The sequence below is a fragment of the Erpetoichthys calabaricus genome, chromosome 12, assembly GCF_900747795.2.
Source record: "Erpetoichthys calabaricus chromosome 12, fErpCal1.3, whole genome shotgun sequence".
NCBI lineage: Eukaryota > Metazoa > Chordata > Cladistia > Polypteriformes > Polypteridae > Erpetoichthys > Erpetoichthys calabaricus.
In genome coordinates, this window is record NC_041405.2 from 92,652,974 (window position 1) to 92,674,417 (window position 21,444).

The 21,444-nt window shown below is 40.0% G+C and overlaps 1 protein-coding gene across 1 annotated transcript; it reads left to right on the forward strand.

The window, feature by feature from the left end:
* The first annotated feature begins 7,976 nt into the window (after positions 1-7,976).
* On the forward strand, positions 7,977-12,546 carry mid1ip1l (MID1 interacting protein 1, like). The gene is made up of 2 exons (XM_028815895.2): positions 7,977-8,133; positions 11,187-12,546. Exon 2 carries the CDS (start codon positions 11,227-11,229, stop codon positions 11,686-11,688), a length of 462 nt encoding a protein of 153 aa, XP_028671728.1. The 5' UTR covers positions 7,977-8,133; positions 11,187-11,226; the 3' UTR covers positions 11,689-12,546.
* Positions 12,547-21,444: the final 8,898 nt, after the last annotated feature.

The following is a 21,444-nucleotide window of genomic DNA, read 5'->3' on the forward strand; positions in this document are numbered from 1 at the left end:
TTTCCGATTTTGTGTCTTTTTATCTATGCTAGATGTATGTTACTTGACATGAAATACTGCTTTCAGTCATATGAAAAAGTTTGGGAAACCCTCTTAATTCTTTGGATTTTTGTTTATCATTGGCTGAGCTTTCAAAGTAGCAACTTCCTTTTAATATATGACATGCCTTATGGAAACAGTAGAATTTCAGCAGTGACATTAAGTTTGTTGGATTAACAGAAAATATGCAATATGCATCAGAACAGAATTAGACAGGTGCATAAATTTGGGCACCCCAACAGAGATATTACTTACAATACTTAGTTGAGCCTCCTTTTGCAAATATAACAGCCTCTAGACACCTCCTATAGCCTTTGATGAGTGTCTGGATTCTGGATGGAGGTATTTTTGACCATTCTTCCATACAAAATCTCATATGGACAGCCTGCTTCAAATCATCCCATAGATTTTTGATGATATTCAAGTCAGGGGACTGTGATGGCCATTCCAGAACATTGTACTTCTCCCTCCGCATGATTTCGAACTGTGTTTTGGGTCATTGTCTTGTTGGAATATTCAACCCTTGCGTAACTTCAACTTTGTGACTGATGCTTGAACATTATCCTGAAGAATTTGTTGATATTGGGTTGAATTCATCCGACCCTCGACTTTAACAAGGGCCCCAGTCCCTGAACTGGCCACACAGCCCCACAGCATAATGGAACCTCCACCAAATTTGACAGTAGGTAGCAGGTGTTTTTCTTGGAATGCACTGTTCTTCTTCCGCCATGCAAAGCGCTTTTTGTTATGACCAAATAACTAAATTTTTGTCTCATTAGTCCAAAGCACTTTGTTCCAAAATGAATCTGGCTCGTCTAAGTGAGCATTTGCATACAACAGGCGACTTTGTTTGTGGCGTGAGTGCAGAAAGGGCTTCTTTCTCATCACCATGCCATACAGATGTTCTTTGTGCAAATTGCGCTGAATTGTAGAACGATGTATAGATACACCATCTGCAGCAAGATGTTCTTGCAGGTCTTTGGAGGTGATCTGTGGGTTGTCTGTAACCATTCTCACAATCCTGCGCATATGCCACTCCTGTATTTTTTTGGCCTGCCAGACCTACTGGGTTTAACAGCAACTGTGCCTGTGGCCTTCCATTTCCTGATTACATTCCTTACAGTTGAAACTGACAGTTTAAACCTCTGAGAACTTTTTGTAGCCTTCCCCTAAACCATGATACTGAACAATCTTTGTTTTCAGATCTTTTGAGAGTTGCTGTCACTCTTCAGAGGAGAGTCAAAGGGAAGCACAACCTGCAATTGACCACCTGAAATACCTTTTCTCATGATTGGACACACCTGTCTATGAAGTTCAAGGCTTAACGAGCTAATCCAACCAATTTGGTGTTGCAAGTAATCAGTATTGAGCAGTTTCATGCATTCAAATCAGCAAAATTACAAGGGGACCCAAATTTCTGCACAGCCAGTTTTTCACATTTGATTTAATTTCATACAACTAAATACTGCTTCACTAAAAATCTTTGTTCGGAAAACACCCCAGTACTCAGATGTTCCTAGGAAATGAAAGACATACAACTGTTATCTTTTTTTATTGAAATTATTATGCAGGCTGAGAGGGGTTCCCAAACTTTTTCATATGACTGTATGTATGGGCCTGTAATAGGAAAGGGCTACATAAGAGAGTTTCAGTAAAAGGAAAAATAGGTAAAAGGTTATTGCTGTCGTGAAAAATCAAAGGTTAGCAACAACATTACATCTGTATTGCTTAGCCTTCATAAGGTATGTAGTAATATATTTGTTCAGTTCTGTTTATACATACAAAGCACACTTCTGTTTAATAAGCCCAGCACAGTGTGCAGCAGATGCAACTTCATACTTAGCCTCACTTAATCCAGTTCAGGTTCCCTCTCTGCCTGCCAGTCAGTCATTACAGTACAATTACAGTTACATAAAGGGACATGCAACAGGAAATGTACAAATAAATATACATATATGATTACATTAGATATTTGTGGATAGCTGGCTTGGAGAGTGGGACTTGCATAAAATGAAAGTTTGAGTAGGGCATGCTGTCATTTTGAGCCTGGTTACTTATTCACAAGTAGCCCAGAAGGTGGCACTCCTGCATAAAAATTGTGCAATAAAGGGAACTGTTCTATGAAACTGCGGCCAATTTACAAGGGCCCCTATTTTGTTATACAGCAGTTGCTGCTGCTTTTCAAAAATAAAAATTACAGACTATAATAAGATAAGCCTGATAACCATATCAAAGACCAATAAAGTAGTGCAGTAAATAATTGATAATCAGAGGTCTGAATAGACAAGCATCCCATTATTCCTGTTTAAACAGTTGAGATAATACATTTTATTTATTTATCAGGTTGTTTACCATAATTATACCACATCTTTGCTGGCTGAACAATACCAACATCAAAGTATGAATGTCACCTTCAAGCCTGTCATAAACTTATTGTATGAAGTAAAAGTTCACAGTAAACATTTTACCTAATAACAAGACATACAGTGTAAGTAATAACTAAATATACATGGGTGGCTAGCTGTTTGTCACCAGTGTTGCTTTAATTTACAGAGTTTCAACTGCCATTCCCTATGGGAATGTTTCAGAATTACTCTTTTTAAATTTCTTATTCATTGGGTATTTTTATATTTTCTGGATGTATTTCTAAGTTACTGTTTAAAAGATGTAATTTTGATGTTGTGATCTTTATTGTATGTACTGTTTGTACTGTGATGTTCCAGACCTCCTCAGTGTAGTCATACTGTCCTGTAAAGTGGACGTGTTATATTAATGCAGCTCCCTCCAGTTTGTTTTTGTATAGCACTCATGATCGAGTGCAAGCTCAGAACGGTGTAACCGTTCACATGTAAATGCAATTTTAGACTTTACAAATTAGTAATTACATAATGCATGCACCTAAAGAACAGTTCTTTTGTAATGAAAACTTCTGCTGTAGTTGCATAGGTAGTTCTTTGCTGTGTTTAACTATACAACTGTTGTTCTGGATAGGATCAGCCTCCATTTTTCTGTAAACTGGAAGGCGGCCTTGGTCGTTATGTTTACAGTCCAGAGTGATCACGTGATCTTCACATTACCTGACTAGTAGTCTGATCTTTATTATGCCAGACTCTCATGATTATCCTCTTGCATTTCAGCAAATTTGCCTGAATGTTTTCTTTGGATGAAGCCCAACTAAAGAAAGCATTCTATAGAGTTGACCTGAACCTCCTTTCTAGCACAAAAAGGGTGCTCTTCTGCAAGTTTTAGTCAAAACAGCAATGATAATAAATACTTAAAACATGAAACATTTGGCACATAAAGAAGGGACATTCCAAAGTTATATTCCCACAAATAAAGAGCCCTTAAATGAGGCTTTAAATTAGCCAGGAGGTTGTCTGTGTGCAGCATGGCCTTGCCAGAGACCCATATACAGTAGCTATAGAATGTGATTTGGTGTTATTAAATTCTAAACAAATAAATTAATCTTAAAGTACACATTTTACCACTTATTACAAGAACAATTGGCATGGAGCCTTCCTGTCAAATATGTGTCTTTTGCAGGACTAACCCCAAGTGCTGCTATGATAGGCTCCAGCCCCTCATACTCATACTTAGACAGAGTTGGTAGACAAGCTGTGTGAAGTGAACTGCGACTTCTCAATATATTTGTTTGTGACACATTTTTTTTTTTCTATTTTGTATTGCAAGGCTTGTGGCCTACCGGTCACATTTGGTTTTTTTCCCCATATACGTTGTAAAACATTCACATTTCTGTCAATTTTCATTTGTCTTATGATCAGAGATCTAATATCAAAACACATCCTTCATGGACATAAAAATGTTTCTGATATAATGGTAGTGGCTTTTTTTACTCACTTGAACACAGGAACAACATGCTAACTGCCCACAGAATACACCCCACCCAGTAAGTGAATCAGTAAAGTGTGGCTACAACACTAGGCCTATATTAAATCAAAGGGAATTTGAGCCCATTTAAAAATGCTTGTCTAAGGCTTTTGTCTTTTTTCTGCCCCTTTACAATGAATCCCAGTCACCACCTCATGAACTCGTGAGTAGAAGAATTAACCTTCCTTCTTGTCATGGCTAAGCATTTGTCTTCAACCATGAGGGTATCACTTAAAGGTTTAGTAACGTCTAAATCTCTAGATGCCCATAAACCGTTAAAGGCTGTAGATAGATAGATAGATAGATAGATAGATAGATAGATAGATAGATAGATAGATAGATAGATAGATAGATAGATAGATAGATAGATACTTTATTAATCCCAAGGGGAAATTCACATACTCCAGCAGCACCTTACTGATACAAAACACAATATTAAATTAAAGATTGATAATAATGCAGGTAAAAACAGACAATAACTTTATATAATGTTAACGTTTACCCCCCCCGGGTGGAATTGAAAAGTCGCATAGTTTGGGGGAGGAACGATCTTCTCAGTCTGTCAGTGGAGCAGGACAGTGACAGCAGTCTGTCGCTGAAGCTGCTGTTCTGTCTGGAGATGATACTATTTAGTGGATGCAGTGGATTTTCCATAATTGATAGGAGCCTGCTGAGCGCCCATCGCTCTGCCACAGATGTCAAACTGTCCAGCTCCATGCCTACAATAGAGCCTGCCTTCCTCACCAGTTTGTCCAGGCGTGAGGCGTCCCTCTTCTTAATGCTGCCTCCCCAGCACACCACCACGTAGAAGAGGGCGCTCGCCACAACTGTCTGATAGAACATCTGCAGCATCTTATTGCAGATGTTGAAGGACGCCAGCCTTCTTAGGTAGTATAGTCGGCTCTGTCCTTTCTTACACAGATCATCAGTATTGGCAGTCCAGTCTAATTTATCATCCAGCTGCACTCCCAGGTATTTATAGGTCTGCACCATCTGCACACAGTCACCTCTGATGATCACGGGGTCCATGAGGGGTCTGGGCCTCCTAAAATTCACCACCAGCTCCTTGGTTTTGCTGGTGTTCAGTTGTAGGTGGTTTGAGTCGCACCATTTAACAAAGTCATTGATTAGGTCCCTATACTCCTCCTCCAGCCCATTCCTGATGCAGCCCACGATAGCAGTGTCGTCAGCGAACTTTTGCATGTGGCAGGACTCCGAGTTGTGTTGGAAGTCCGATGTATATAGGCTGAACAGGACCGGAGAAAGTACAGTCCCTTGTTGCGCTCCTGTGTTGCTGACCACAATGTCAGACCTGCAGTTCCCAAGACGCACATACTGAGGTCTGTCTTTAAGATAGTCCACGATCCATGCCACTAGGTATGAATCTACTCCCATCTCTGTCAGCTTGTCCCTAAGGAGCAGAGGTTGGATTGTGTTGAAGGCACTAGAGAAGTCTAGAAATATAATTCTTACAGCACCACTGCCTCTGTCTAAGTGGGAGAGGGATCGATGTAGCATATAGATGATGGCATCCTCTGCTCCCACCTTCTCCTGATATGCGAACTGCAGAGGGTCGAGGGCATGTTGAACCTGTGGCCTCAGGTGGTGTAGAGCTTGGTGTAAGCAACACTTGAAACTACTGTATTCAAAGGGGGGGGGGGTTCACAGATGAAAACACATCACAACCATTTAACAATACAGTTAATGTTGACAGTCACCCAGCGGTCCACCACTTCTTTTTACCCAGCTTTAACCATCAGTGCTCTAAGAGATGCTGGTTCACAAGTGCTGTCCATGCTGCACTCATCAGACACAAGATGTCTTTCCCACAACATGTCCTAGCAGTGATACCTCACAGGTGAACCTTATTGCTCATTTGTGTCCTATTTAGAATGTTCAGCATGGCAGAAACATCTTTAATTATGGAGAACAGATGGGGCACTTAGAGAGAAAGTTTAAGGGGCTGAATACAAAAGGAAAGAATGGTGTCCTCCATGCTTCCTTTAGTTAAGCCTTTACACTATTTCATGATTGTAGCATCCTGGCTACAAATGGAATATCTATTACAATATACACTTTAGACTACAAGCAGTCGTCCAGTATGTCAGAGAATTGCAGCCAGGTATGCAAAAGTTTCATTTCGGTTATGCACTTGACTACCTCTAGAGGGCCTACCTCAGACTTGCCTGACAACTAAATTAAACATACCATAATGCAATGCTGTCTGCACTTCTACAGAATGTTGTGACTGCTACTATATCGTGTTTGACATTCATGTGAACAGTTACTGTGTCTGATGAGGCCAGGGACAGAATCTTTGGCCTTCCTTAGGCTGGGTGGCCAGCATATTATAGTACTTCACAGTGGTGGCTGAAGACTCTTATGACTATAAGGAAGGATTACATGAGAAGTACACAGTAAAATCAGATGCCCACAGCACCTGAATTACATTTTGCACCCTCTACAAAGAAGTTGTGCTCTTTCTCAAATTCCATGTTATTTGATCAATCTTGAAGCCAAGGCTAAGAGAGATAATGAGGCCTTCTGTCCTAACTGCTCATCATTGCTGACTAAATCTGGAACGGTCTCAACTTTGGCACCCTGGCCAGCTTTGGACTGGCATATATGGTCACCGTCAGCAACAATTTCCATTTCTGCCGTAGGGGATGGACTTGAATGTGAAGACAGTAAGTATTGAGGTGTGAAGCCCCATCATCAGAAACAGTGGATTTGCTTAATTGCTTCTAAGGATGTTTCGACTGCTGGGTCGCCTGTCTTACAGCTTACATCTCATCACAGTCCATGGCCATGTGTGCAAATGCCAATGTGTCATTAGTCTTCATCCCTGGATAGTTGAGGTACAATAGAAAATGGGTAGGAGGTTTTTATGCAACAACTACAGTCCACTGCACACCCTCCATTGTGCTGCCATATGCAGTACTTTTGTGTGCCTATATGGCTCAACGCTGTTGTGTGTATCTGTTTGAAGAGTCACTCATGGCGGGTTTTTTGATACAAACCACCAGCACACATCCGCCCATGTTGGGACAAACTTTGCTCTTAAAATGCTTTTTAAAAGTTCCCTGTTATGTATTGCGATTTTCGAATGGGCCACTGCTTACTTGTTCTGACAAATATTCATTGCAATCATAAACGTGAAGAAACCATAGTTTACGTTAACAGTTTCAAAGTGATACAAGCTATTTTATACAGTATATGATTTTATTGAGGGCGGCACGGTGGCGCAGTGGGTAGCGCTGCTGCCTCGCAGTTGGGAGATCTGGGGACCTGGGTTCGATTCCCGGGTCCTCCCTGCGTGGAGTTTGCATGTTCTCCCCGTGTCTGCGTGGGTTTCCTCCGGGCGCTCCGGTTTCCTCCCACAGTCCAAAGACATGCAGGTTAGGTGGATTGGTGATTCTAAATTGGCCCTAGTGTGTGCTTGGTGTGTGGGTGTGTTTGTGTGTGTCCTGCGGTGGGTTGGCACCCTGCCCGGGATTGTTTCCTGCCTTGTGCCCTGTGTTGGCTGGGATTGGCTCCAGCAGACCCCCGCGACCCTGTGTTCGGATTCAGCGGGTTGGAAAATGGATGGATGGATGATTTTATTGACATTAATATATTTGTTGTTGTATACTATTTTCCTGTCCTATTTCACTTAAAATACAGCATAAAGTGAATGTTTACGTATTAAAACGTTTATACGTCTACACAGTGTGTGGTCAGCCACGAAATAACCCGAACTTGTCTGATGCAAGACTTTATTTTAAAGTGTGTATAAGGTCTGATGCAAGATCTGCCCTCATCCAGGCGGCTTTAAAATGCTGTACTTGCCCTGCAAGTTGTCATCCAATTGGATCGCCCGCGTTCTGGATAAGCAAGGACACGCAGGAAAAGTTTGCAAGAACAGTTTCATCAGATGGGCGGGGTTTCAGACCAAGACTTCCCCTGCTTTATAATCGTACAGTTTTGTGGGGAGGGGGCAGAATTAATTTCCTATTGGCTCTAAGAAGTGTCAGTCAAACTGCAGGCTGTGTGGCGTGAAGGAAACAGCTGCGAAGGCGGTGTTTCGTGCAGAGTCCTGGAGATGTATAAAGCGCTCAGGGAGCGTCTGTGTATGCTGTTGGAAACGGGTTTGGAAGAGGGTGAGGTTTAGGGGGGGCCGGGGAGAATTAAGAAGAAACAAGTTGCAGACTTGGTCTCTATTGCCAGGTAAGTAGACCTATTTGTCTTGTACCGTATGACTCGCCTGTCACGGCGTAAAGTCGGAATATTCTAGCTCATCGAGGAGTATGGGCGTGAGCAACGCAGACCTGTAGTGTCTATAATAAAACTGCATTAGATTCTAACTTTTTTTAATCTAGTAGAAATTATTTTGTTCCTTGTATTTAAATACCGACACGTCTGGTGCAATTCATGTCCCCCGCCCCCCATCTTAATAGCCAATAGGTACAGTATGTGTTTTGCAAAAGCCATAGACATCAAAGGAGATTAGCTTCTTAGCCTTGCATTTCGCTGTTTCAGTTCCGTCTCTAGAACGCCAGTATGTCCTGAAACTTCCGGCTTGTTTGCACTGTACGTGTTCCATATGTCGCTTGTAGTTTAGTCGCTAAATGCTAAGTGGTTAACGTGTTGATTTCAAAGCACGCAGTAGGCTGCGCCGCCGAAGCCTAGCGTGCTACTTGCAGCGCCGATACTGCCGAGAAGCGCGTCTCGATCATTTTGTTTGTGCGCCGGCTGGGCTGAGATTTCTGTAATTCAGGTAATATCTTGAAAGTTGTAACAGCCGCCGCTTTAAATGGCGTGCATCTTCCGGCTTCGCATATTTAATTAGGCAGAAAACTGTTGCGTGGTAGGCTAAGTGGAGTCAGCCCGTCCTGTTGAGTATGCACGATTGTCATCAGGTAGCCCTAGAAGCTGTGACAGCGCATGGCCATTTTAGCACCCTATTGAAAGGGTACACCATTATGTACTAATTTAATAGATCGGTAATCCTAGTGCATTTATCGTTCTGTGTGGTTATCTCAAGGGTGTCCACCACATCTTATAAACGAGTATTTCTCTAACAAGTCCTACAGGTAGCCCTAACCTATCCACATTCTTGTTGATTTGAACCACTAGCACACCTGATCCTGCTAAACCGCTGCTTGTCAAACCATTTAGTAGCCAGATAATCGTTGCTGATAGTCGGTGGGGTAAGCGATTCGGGGCTAGAGACTCCAAAGAAGTTCTCAGGCTTTTTTCCTTTTTGGAAGGAATTTCATACATCTCCCTTAAGAACGAAATCATTAACATAAAATACCTAGTAAAAGCAGCGCTATTTTGAACAAAGAACAGATAAACGGCATCGTGATTTTTTTTTTTTTTTCTCAAACCTTTCGGTTTGAATAGGGATGTTGAGCATTTTATTATCAAGAAAAGACTAGGAATTTCACTGAAAGTAAGTCATTTAAGTGCTCTATCTATCAATCAATCAATCAATCCTGCACAGGCGAAAGCTTTAGTTTCTGCCCAGCAAGGATCTGTATCATCCCATCCCATGAAATAGAATTGAGAACAATGTGTGAGGAATAACGACAAATTGAGCGTCTTGGCATTTTAATATGATTTGGATTGTATTTTATTTTGGGTGGGTGGGGAATCTAGACCTTCAAAAACAAGTGAAATGTATTTTGACAGATTAATTTACCTTCTTTTACAAAAAGGCAGTATGAATGATTTACGGTGTAGTTGTATCTGTTTTTCAATGCTTGACTTGTTAGGCTGGGGTTGACAGGACAGTGGCAGCTTCTCTATCAAAGTCAAGTCGATTCACAGACATGAAGTGTACACTAATTGGGTTGTAATGTTTTAGGGCAGGGTTATATTAAATTTATATTACAGTATAGTTATTATTTTGAGTGTTACTGGGATTCTATATTGTGTTATAGATTATTTGTCTCATAATTTCAATAAAACGTGACTTAAATGGAAGTTTTTAATGCCTGGAGTTAACTGTAAGTTATTAACTATTTCTTCTTAGTCTTTGATATAGAATTAAACATTGAGCATTTTAAAAAACTTTTTTAGAATTGAAACAATACAGTACAATTAGGAGTCTTAATTAAATATGTAATACACAAACTAACAATCTTAAACTTGAATATACTTTAAACTTATAGCATTAATGTATTGACTCCAAGCATTCAAATACATGTTGGATCAGAATTTACATTACAATAGTAAAGTGAAGTCTGTGTACAAAACACTGTAGTCTTCAAGTTAAGATGCACAGCTTTGACATGTTTGTACTCTCTTATATTGTTTCCATCCCTAGGTGTATAAACAACTCTAGCTAATATTGTCACCCAGCATAATATGCATATACCAGTTTTCTGGTCCCAACTTTTCCATTACAAATCTTATCCAAAAAGAGCTGAAGCATCTTTTTTTTCAACTACTTCATCTCTTATTTCCTTCTCGCAAATGTGGCATATTTGTGTTTTGCAAATAGTCAATGTGTACTTTTCTTTCTTGGAAAAGGAAACCAGACATCTGTGTGGTTTGTGTGGTGTGGTTGCGGGTTTTTTTTTTTTTTTGTTTGTTTTTTTATATATAAAACCTCCAATACATGATAAATGGACATCTAAATGGCCAGAAATCAGTAATTTTGAACTTATTCGATTTTCATGTTAACTAGATAAACATAATTAGAATCATGTATAATGGATTTAAAATATGACAGAAATGTCCATAGCCTATTTTTACAATGTGTGCAGTGCAATCTTTATAAACATTAAAATCCATTCTCCTACTGTTTTCTCCTGTAAGAAAGCTATATCATGGCATATATTTGGGCCAGTACATTGTCTATACCAGTTATACTGTCCACCCCTAATGTTTACTTTTTTATGATCTTCATAAACTTTGTCTGGTGATGAAAGACATTGAACCCTATATGAAACTGTGGAAACCAATACAAGTCAGAGCAGATATTCCTTAGAAAAATAATGGAGACTCAGATGCCAGATACTTTGATTACAGAGTAAGAATGTAAGCAAGAGTGTCAGTTACTACTATGACTGTAGAAAGAGTAATGGGGGGGGGGGGGGGGGGGCGGGGGGAGAGTTGAGCTAATTTAGCCTTCCAGGAACTTATTTACTTTCTCTTAGATTACAAAGTATGCCTTGATGAATCATTTCTGAGTATTGAGTATTAAGAAATCCTAAAAGCTATTTCCTTCAAGGTGTCATTTCTAATTTTTAGTTTTGTAACTTTTTATACAGACAAAGCAACCTGCTCTCTTCCTCAAATTAAGTTCTCAAGATGATGCAGTCCACTAGTGAATACGTGAACCCAAAGCATTCCCTCCTTGATGTCATGAACAAGTTTATTGCTGCCACCAACAACATGGATGAAACCGTCATGGTCCCCACTCTCCTGCGAGATGTACCTGTAGAAGCAGATGGGGAGGAATGTGACTCAGAACTCAACAACAATGTGGGCAGTGCAGGAACGAGTAAACACCGGGACATGTATGAACGCTACCTCTTACTGAAGTCCATCAGGAACGACATTGAGTGGGGCTTGCTCAAGAGAGAGATGAATGGAGGAATAAGCTTAAGGGAGCTGGAGTCCCGAGAAGGAGAAGAAGGCAAAGATCTTGAAAGTCAGCTTCATTACCACCTTCGCGGGCTCTTTGGAGTCCTTTCCAAATTGACTATTCAGGCTAACCACCTTACCACTCGCTACAAGCAGGAGATTGGTGGTGGAAGTTTTACAATTTGAGTTGAAAAAGACTATATATGTAAGGTATACAAGGTATATATTTTTTTTTTCTTTGTTTGTGCACTGGACGGATCTTTTCAGTGGACTGGAAGCACCTGTACAATCTTGTGTGTATGTGGGGTTTTTTTTTTTTTTAATTGGAGTTGAGGTACTTTTGCCAAGGTTTCAGTGGTATTTTGGAAGTATACTTGCCTCTTGCAGGAAAAAGATGGCTTTGAACACGTACAAACACTGAAGCACAGTATTCACATCTGAAGAGTAATCTTTTTTTTTTTTTTTTTTTTTTTTTTTTGGGAGAATGATAATTGCATATACTTGAATGAATACATAGTCCGAAGTAAATGCCACAATGTTCTCATCACTACTCCCACTTACTCCCCATCTGTTAGGAGTGGTATGGAAATATCAGCCTTTGGTTATCATCATTGGTTGGGAATGGCTATGGGTAATACATCTTTCTCCCTGTCCCTAGTTATTTTAAGGCCTCAATGAATAATTATTTATGAGCTTGTGCTTTTTTAAAAATTAAAAAAACTCCATCTGTTTCTACATTAAAGTAGTTTTTTAAAAAAAAAAATGAGGATAAGGCAGTTATAACCTAAACTTTTTCAACCTCAGTAGTACCCTTGAAAAAATATTAAAGCAAATGAGTGGTTACACATGTTCTGAGAAAAATAAAGATGTATTGTCCTGAAAATGCTTTACCCACTGACAGAAACTTGTTTTGCCAGTGACTTTAACCATAGTCTCTCTTTGCATAATTGACATCTATCTCCTCCATAACAGTAAGAAGCCTTAAAACTTTGAATATCTGAATGTGCACTGATTAATGTGACATGAGTTTAACATTGGCCTTTTTTTTTTTTTTTGTCCATTTCCAGCATTTTTTTAAGAACTCCTTAATTTACATGTCAGATGAGATGGATGATTCAGAGAGTTCATTAAGATTTGGGTTGCTTCCACTTCCATAAGAGGTAGTAGTTGAATTTAAACATAGTGTGTTATTTTGTTTTTTTTTTTTTTCACTTTTCTGTTTTTTTTTTGTTTTTTTTTTTTTTTTTTTTTTTACCTACTCTTAATTGTATTGCACATTTTCATATTTCTAAAATAAAATTTAAAGTCTATTTTATCTCTTAATCAATTTTTTGCTTGTTTTCATTTAAGTGTTGCATTTTTTCCAAAGCTATTATTAATTTGGGGGAGTGGTAAAGGGGTACTTTTGACAAGTGAGAAATGGACTGCAGTAGATGAATCAATTTTTGGTGGTGACTTTTCTAGAAATATTATAAAAAAAATTTTTTTTTATTCTCAACCACTGAACAAGCTTTGATCTAGATATAAATCTGAGGAACTTGTGTTAATTTGTTCTATCTGTTGGGCAATGTTCTCACACAATAGGTCCACCCATTTACTGAAACTACATAATGGAAATGTAGCCTGTGTGCAGCCAAACTTGGGGTGTCTATCCATCATGAAGTATACTTAACTCAGTTTTGAGCATCCATCTAACCAAGGATTCCATAATACCAAGAGAAAAAAAAATTGCAACACATGGGCACCAACCTGGCCACAATAGGATCCTGATCTTCTGGAGCCAATAAGTAATCTGCTATCCACTACTGTGCTAATTATCTGTATATTAAGGATGAAAATGGATAAAAGTTTGGATTTTTTTTCCCGTATTATGTACAGTGAAATAGCTTTGCCTTACCCCATTGATCAAATAAAGACACGTTCCATTGTGTTTTCACACCCTTGTCATCCAGTTAAGGGTAAAAAGGGAAGTGGGGTTTCAGAGAAAAACATCTTCATCTAACTTATTCCTATGATTATTAAATTACCTCTATAAGTGAGCAGCACATATTGTAGTACAGTGAATGATCTGTAGCAATCTGACCGTGCTAATTGAGGCGAGGCTTGGGCATAACAGATCATTTTCATTGAGGGATGAAAACCGATAACTCCTCAAGTTTCCCTTCACCAATAAGGCTCAGTGCCTTCAAATTAAAGGACTGAAGATCACAAACATTGATAGCATCTTTGATGTAGGAAACTGAGCCATGTTTTGTCTTAGACTTTACTAACCCTCACACAATTGCTGTCTCTCCCACCCATTCCCCCCCCCCCCCTTATGTGTTGCCTGAGCTTGAAGTGGAGATATAATTTAAATGATAAACCATTAAAATAACTGATCAAAACAACATAGAACCTTTTTGTTTTCTTAAAACTGTTAGTGTTTTTGCATATCTTAATCTTTCAGATGGTTTTAACAAGATTAAAGTTTTTGAATAGTGTACTGTACCATGAGAAACATACAGGTATATGAAAACAGTCCAGCCACTGTAATGCTACTACCCATGTACATCGCAAAACAATTTGAATGACCACCAAGACTGCAATACAGTATCAGATATATGAAACTTCAGCAGTCCTATGTTTTTTTGTTTTTTTTAAAGTTTAAATACAAACATGAATTTTCCAAAATCCATACACTAACTCATTATCTTAAGTTTCTTACTATTTCAGGTGCTGTTGCCTATGCCAGCTTCGTTGAGCATAAAGTGAGAACCAATCCACATTGGAGTGCCTGTTCGAAGTAACTAATAAGTAGTATCCTCCCAAGTGATTATGGCTTGTCCAGCTGGAAAGCCGTGACGCTAAAGAAGTGGCAGTGGCTAGTGCTGCTGTACCATGGGTTTAGTTTGCAGCCAAGCCCCTGTTTTTATGGATTGCGCACATTATACCCATGTCCTCACTGGCTCTCTGGTTTAGTCACACAGCCCAAAGACAAACACACTAAATTAACTGATCATTCTGAATTTGTAAATTCAGTTGGTATGAGTGAGGGTGTGTTACAGAGTGTTACAATCAGATGCTGCAGACTTGTACTCTCACTCTCTGGCCATATCATGGAATAAGCAGGTTCAGAAAAAGGATGTTTTGAGAATTTTAACCAAACAGTTTACTTATCAAGCATACTTCATTATTTTATTAATGACTATTTTATTTTTTCACATGTATGCTCTGTTTCTTTGTCATGACACAATGTAATTTGTATATATTCTCATCAGGAATTGGTTGTGGATGCTGGACTTAAGACAAGGTCAGCTTTTATTTGTCATGTAATCGATAGATTTAAATTCTTACTCATATTTCTTTTCTTGGAACACAGTAAAATTGGAAAATAAACAAATTGTAAAACATACTTATTGGTGCAACGTATAGAAAAGCAGTAAAATCCTGAACACAAAGCTTACAGCAATGTGTAGAAAATGTGAAATAAGCCAAGACAAAAAATAATGTAAAAATATTGCCGTCTGGCAATCGAGGTGGCCCACCAGTTCATGACATAAAACCTGTTTTTGGGTCTGGTGGCCTAGACTATGACACTGCAGTAGATGCTTCATTGTTACACAGTCATCATTTCATCAGTAAAAGTGAGACACATACCATGGTCATTTTTGGAGCAATTCTCATAACTCTATAGAAGGCCTTGTGTCTTTTTTTTGGTCATGTTACTGTAAAATATAGTTCTGGCATCAGTCTAGACACTTTCAGTGGTTCAATGATAAGGTTCACAGTGTTCATGTGCTTGATTTGAATTTTCTGATCTGCCTCAGATAGTACTTGTGGCTTTTTAAGTGTTGCGAGTCTGTCCAGATTATCAGTAACTTGTAATCCAAGTTATCTGAACAACCTGACAGTTTTTGCCTTTGCTCCATCCATTGATGGTCACTTGGATTGATTTCTCTTTCTCTGTCTCTTTCTCTCTCTCTCTCTCTATCCTCTGAAGTTTAAACTTGGTGCAGTTTACCTAGCACCACAAACTACTGGGAGCTAATGAACTAAAATGAGAGTTAAAAACTGTGCTTTTAATTACAATGCTTGCTAGACATTTAAAACCTTCACTTTGTTAATGGCATTCCAGTTGGCACAGATAATACATAAGGAGCAGGGAATCAAGCAAGCCTGTAAAAATCTTGAGTAGTTTCAGAAAGGGAAAAAAAAACTACTACAAATAAAACATGAACCTTCCCGGAGCAGGTGGTAAAGCGGCAAATTAGTACCTTTGTCTCCATAATGTCAAGGACAAGATTGACCTACCTCAAAATTCCCATGTTTGGCCTATTTCTTAATCATTTTAGTCTCTGAAGTGGCATCTCAATTGATGTTTTTTTTTTTTTTTTTTTTAATTCTTTTTCCTATATATTGGCAATGGGTAAAGAGCTGGTACAGTTGCAGGCTCCCAGGCTGTGAAGATGTGATTAATTGCATTTATTCTGATACCTGTGTTATGCCCAATAAGAAATGCAGTATTCAGTTATGAATAGAGTTACATAGGCTCAAATCTCATAGTTTTAAGACTAGCTTAGATGTATGACTGGGTTGATAGTAGAGCTGTGGACAGTGAAGAGCATCCTAACATATTTTGTATGGCATGTCAAGGTGTTCAAATGCAGTGTGCAAGCCCAGAGATAATGTTATTCACCAAATTTCTAATTTGATATAAAAATGCGATGTGTACAGCTAGTATGAAATATGTGTGCTAATATCTTTGAAAAGCAGATTTGGATACTTTGAGCACTGAATAGATAAATCAGGAACTTTTTTAAATAAGAAGTTCCTGGAAAGGAAATTACACCGAAAAAAACAGACAGGTTGTGTGAAAACCTACTTTGATGCAGAAACATAAAAGGTTATTTCACTGCTGGTGTAGCTCCTGGTGGAAAATATGTTGTGTTTTAAGACAGGGTAACTTTTAGACAATAGATGTTTACCTGGCTGATTGATATAAAAGAGTTGTTTCTATTGCTGATGTTTTGAAAGCACATAAACGGAAATGCTGACAGACATAACTGTATGTGACACCATCACTTTATGGCTGAATTAATTGTACGCTTGTTTATTGCATGTATTACAGACAGTGACAGTGTGTTAACTTTAAACACATATCTGTTTATACAAGATGTTTCAAAGTGATGTACACAGTTTAGAAAAAAGGTATTTGAAAAAAAATGTGTGCTATGTTCAGTGTATTAATGCTAGTACTGTACTGTTTAAGCTATTTATACAATTTTGTAGCACAAATCTGCTTTTTAAAACTGCCTTTTTGAAACAAGTGACTAGAGATTTGAGGAGAAAAAAAGTAGCACCTTTTGGCACTTATCCAAAGCCAGCTAAGTTACCTAAGAAGGAATTTAGTCTGAAGCAACAGAGTGGGGCCTGCAGATCCTACAGAGAAAAACTGTGCAGATTCAAATTCTGCCTCCCTTCCTGTATAAGACTCCTCTCATCAGCATGTGCTGTAGTAATCAATGGCATTGTACTGTATATAGTTTTATATACAAAAAAAAAAAAAAAACTCAACCTCCTTAATGCAATCATTCTTGCATTTGCCACTAATATAAATATATATATATATAAAATATGAAAGAATGTGCTTTGACATGGTATTCGCTTTGAAAATTACTATGTGAAGTTTGTTTTACACCAGTGACATGCTGTGTAACTCTTAGCAAGTAAAGTAATATGAAAACAAATCTACCATAATTCTGCACTCATGAGGCTGCTTGGGGTGCTATTCATTAATGGAAGACACTTACTCATTTTTTTTTTTGTCTTTAACATCAAGTTTTACTCCTAATTATGCATTGATATTTCACCCCAAAAGAAAGTGTAAATTAAGGTTTGGCAGGGGGTTAGAGGTGTAGTTAACATCTTCTACATGCTGGATATATCATCACTTTTTGACTTTTTTGTCAAAGAATTGTGATCTGCCCTTTTCTTTGTCTCGGTAGCCTATGAGAACACACTTAGCTTTCTTCTTCTGCTCACTGCCCTTGAGTTACCTTCCCATTTTCCTTCCATAGCAACAAGGCAACGATTTTGACCAATCAGAAGGAGGCATTTGATTGCATTGCTATCCCTCTAAAGAGCAGAGAGTAACGCTTGGGTGTGTGGAGAATAGTGGACATGTTCCAGGCTCAGCAGAATAGTGCTGGCAAATGGACAGCTGGCACATTGTAAGATTCTCAGGCCTCCTTTTTAGCGGAATGCAGTGGGCATAAAGAAAGTGGGATGCAGGGCTCCCAATGGGGAGAACAATCCCAGCTCTTTTTTTTTTCTTTTCTTTAAGCACTTTGCTGATGATTGACATTCAGTAGAAGGAACAGAATGCACAATCCTTAAATTCATATATGCAGTATATATACCTTGTAACAAAGGTGCTATATGGGCGCCAACCCGACATAGACTGACATCGTGAGGCACATGTAAAATAAATAAGCTTTTTATTTTTCTTCACCTGTGGGGCATGTCTTCCCCGTGACCCCCACAGGCACAACACAGTCCCAAGTACAGCAAAACACCAACACACACAGTCCTCTTTTGCACCCCCTCATCCTCCATCAAGCTTTGTCCACCTCCTTTCCACTCTGGCCGCTGAGTGGTGGTTGCTGGGCCCTTTTATAGTCCACCCAGAAGTGCTCCAGGTGGTTGATTGCCGAGTTCTGGCTGCACTTCCGGGTGTAGCGAATACGCTGTCCATACGGGCTCAGGAGTCCCAGCTGCAGCACCCCCGGCAGCGCCTGCGGGACCCAACAGAGCTGCACCCAATTCCAATTCCCATGGAGCCCTGCAGGTAACAGAGGCACCGTTCCAACCCAGGGGGGTTGGCCATCTAGTGTCCAGGGGGAGGTATTGCACAGTCCATGGCTGCTCCCCCTGAACATATAAGGAAGGGGCGTCCTGGCCGGGCATGAACCCTGGCCGTCCACCACAACCTGCATATACTTACTGGGGAATCCATTCCCAGGCTCCCGGATTCCTGGACATTTTTCATTCCCACATTCCCGGGAATGAAACTGCTGTAATTCCCGGGAAAACGGGAACGGCCAAGCTTGCATGTATAGCATGTAAAAGTGTAAAAATCGATCAAGAAGTAACAGAGTTATAGTTGAAAATAATTAAGGTGGCGCCATTGCTGCAGCTTGCACTTCATCAGACAACAGCTTTGAACAGCAACTTGAAATTGCAATGCGTCAGTCTGTTGTATCCGCATTATCTGTGCCAAGAAACTTGCCATCACAGAATGATGACAAGAAACTGGATGCATCAGTGAAAGCTGAAATGGCGGTGTTTCAGAGCAACGGCAAGCGCGGGAGCTGTTTAGAACAAGTGTATCAGTATCTGATGATTGTGCCGCCTACTTCAGTGGAGGCAGAGCGTGCTTTCTCAGAGGCTGGCGTACTTCTGCACGAAGGTGCGCTCTCGCATGGATGACCGCACGCTGGACACGTTAATAATAATAATTTTTTACATTTATATAGCGCTTTTCTCAGTACTCAAAGTGCTATCCATACAGGGAGGAACCAGGAAGCGAACTCACAATCTTCCACAGTCTCCTTACTGCAAAGCAGCAGCACTACCACTGCGCCACCTGTGAGGACGTTGTGCTTTCTATGGTCTTATTACCACAACTAAAGATACATACATGTACTTCTATGACAGCATGTACTTCTATGTAGATAAGGTTAGTCTTTTATTTGTGTCAACATATTGCAGTAGTTTTATTAAAATTAAGTGTCGGTCGTTCTAAAACCATTCACATGTGAGATGCCCGTGCACTGTGTCATCCCCGGGATTCCCGAATTCCTGGGAATGGATTCCCTAATACTTACATAAAGAGAGAGAGAGAGAGAGATTGGAAGTGTGTTTGATCTGTTTCAGAATGTAGGTAAAGTACAAAAATAAAGGTGTTTTAGTTTTATAAAAACAAACATAATGAAAGGATAAACAAAGGGGGAGATACAGGAGCACAAACTAATATGAACAAACTAAATTCACTAGCCTCTTTGAGTCATCCTGCGCAGGTTGGTACCTGTGTCTGAGTTTGGTAGCTTACTCACTTGCCCATCATAAAATACCACACTAAATCACTCCCATTTATCTTACATCTCCCGATTCATCCTGTCTGTCTCTCCCTCTCAATACCCTTATCTGTCTTCCTTAAACCAGCTGAATCCTAGCTGCTCACCTCTTGTTCTTACATTGAATTACTGACTGACCAGAAGGGGTTTCTAATCCTTAGTCGGGGATTGCTTTTGGGAACTCACTAAAAATCATTTTCAGGGTCATTCCTCCTAGCACTTCCCTAGGTATATCTGCACGTCCAGATCCCAATTTTTACTTAGGAAGAGGTGAAGGTGCATCTTGATGAAAACATACCAGAAAGAGAGAGATACTCATAGTTCTCGGAGCTCCCTGCTGTCGAATGTTAAACTGGGGAAACATTTACTTGTGGCAGAGCTGTTTTCATGAGCTTCCCAGTTTTAGGGCTAAAGTTTCATATGGTTCTGTCCTTATGGAAAAGTGCCTTTGCATATGATGAGTATATGTAAACACTGAATAGTTTCAGACCCACCATAACCCTGAATTAGATTAAGCAGGTTTGAGAATGTTATGTTGTTTTTAAAGTACATACTGTAAAGTGTCATTGATTGCATTCTATAGCACAAGCCAATGAAAGTACTCAAAACAGATGTTTTTATAAGTTTACAAAATTTCCAGGCATCTGTGACTTTGAAGTAAAGCTGCTAGGAGTGAGTCACAACAAGAACACCAAGGAGCCACAAAAGGTTTTGGGGTAGCTGCCACATATATTGTAGGTCATTGAAACACAGAAAAGCAACTGGTATTATGGAGTTTAAAATGGAACAGATGCACAGGTAGAAAATGGAGGTATAGTTAAGGAGAGGCAGAGGAAGTGACGTCATTGGGGCCCGAACCGGAAGTGACATTATTGGGGCCAGGTGGAATTTGCTGAGAATGGTCTGCAGGAGAAGAAAAGAAAGGGTTAATGCATACCACCCGCCCCCCTCTGGTTTGGCACGGAATTTCCCATATTCAAGCCCTTTAGCTGCCTCCCATGCACACGTGTGTGAGACAGTCCCTCCCTCAGCCCAGACCCGTTGGGTCAGACATTCCTGACCGATAGGTCGTGAGCCTGAGAAAGAGCCCCGGTGATGAATAAGCGAGAACATAGAAGGCTGTAGGTCAGGAAACCAACCACTGTGACATGTGGGTTCAATTCCTTGTGTAAGGACATCCACTGTAGAGGAGAATGGTCTGTAACAAGAGTGAACATGTGGTCCAGGAGGTAGTACCTCAGCTGTGTAATCGCCCATTTAATCGCCAAGGCCTCCCGCTCCACCGCTGCATACCTGGTTTCCTGTTCCAGCAGTTTCTGGCTCAGGAACATGGCGGGGTGTTCAACACCATCGACACTTTGGCTCAGCATGGCACCTAGACCTGTGTCCGAAGCGTGCGTCTGGAGGATGAAAGGTAGAGAAAAGTTAGCTTTCAAGACCGTTGCTGATGTAAGGGCCTGTTTCAAGTCACTAAATCCAGCTTCTGCCTTATCATTCCATTCCACATTGTTCAGGGCCCTCTTCTTTGCCAAATCAGTCAAGGGCACCGCTTTCTCAGAAAACCAAGGTACGAACTGGTGGTAGTAACCTGCTAAGCTGAGAGAGGCTTGGACTTGCCAGTTGGTCCTCAGACAGGGCCATTTCAATATGGCATCAATTTTGGAACACTGTGGCCGCATGGTACCCTGGCCCACCAGGTAGCCTAAATATTTGGCTTCATTTAATCCAAAGAAACACTGCATTGGAGTAATTCAAAGTCTGACCTCACCTAGTGCCCGCAATACCACTTGGACCTGCTGTAGGTGTTTCTCCCATGTACTGGAATAGA

Excerpts from the sequence above, each read along its gene's own strand:
- mid1ip1l (XM_028815895.2), top strand. The coding sequence starts at position 11,227 with ATGATGCAGTCCACTAGTGAATACGTGAACCCAAAGCATTCCCTCCTT.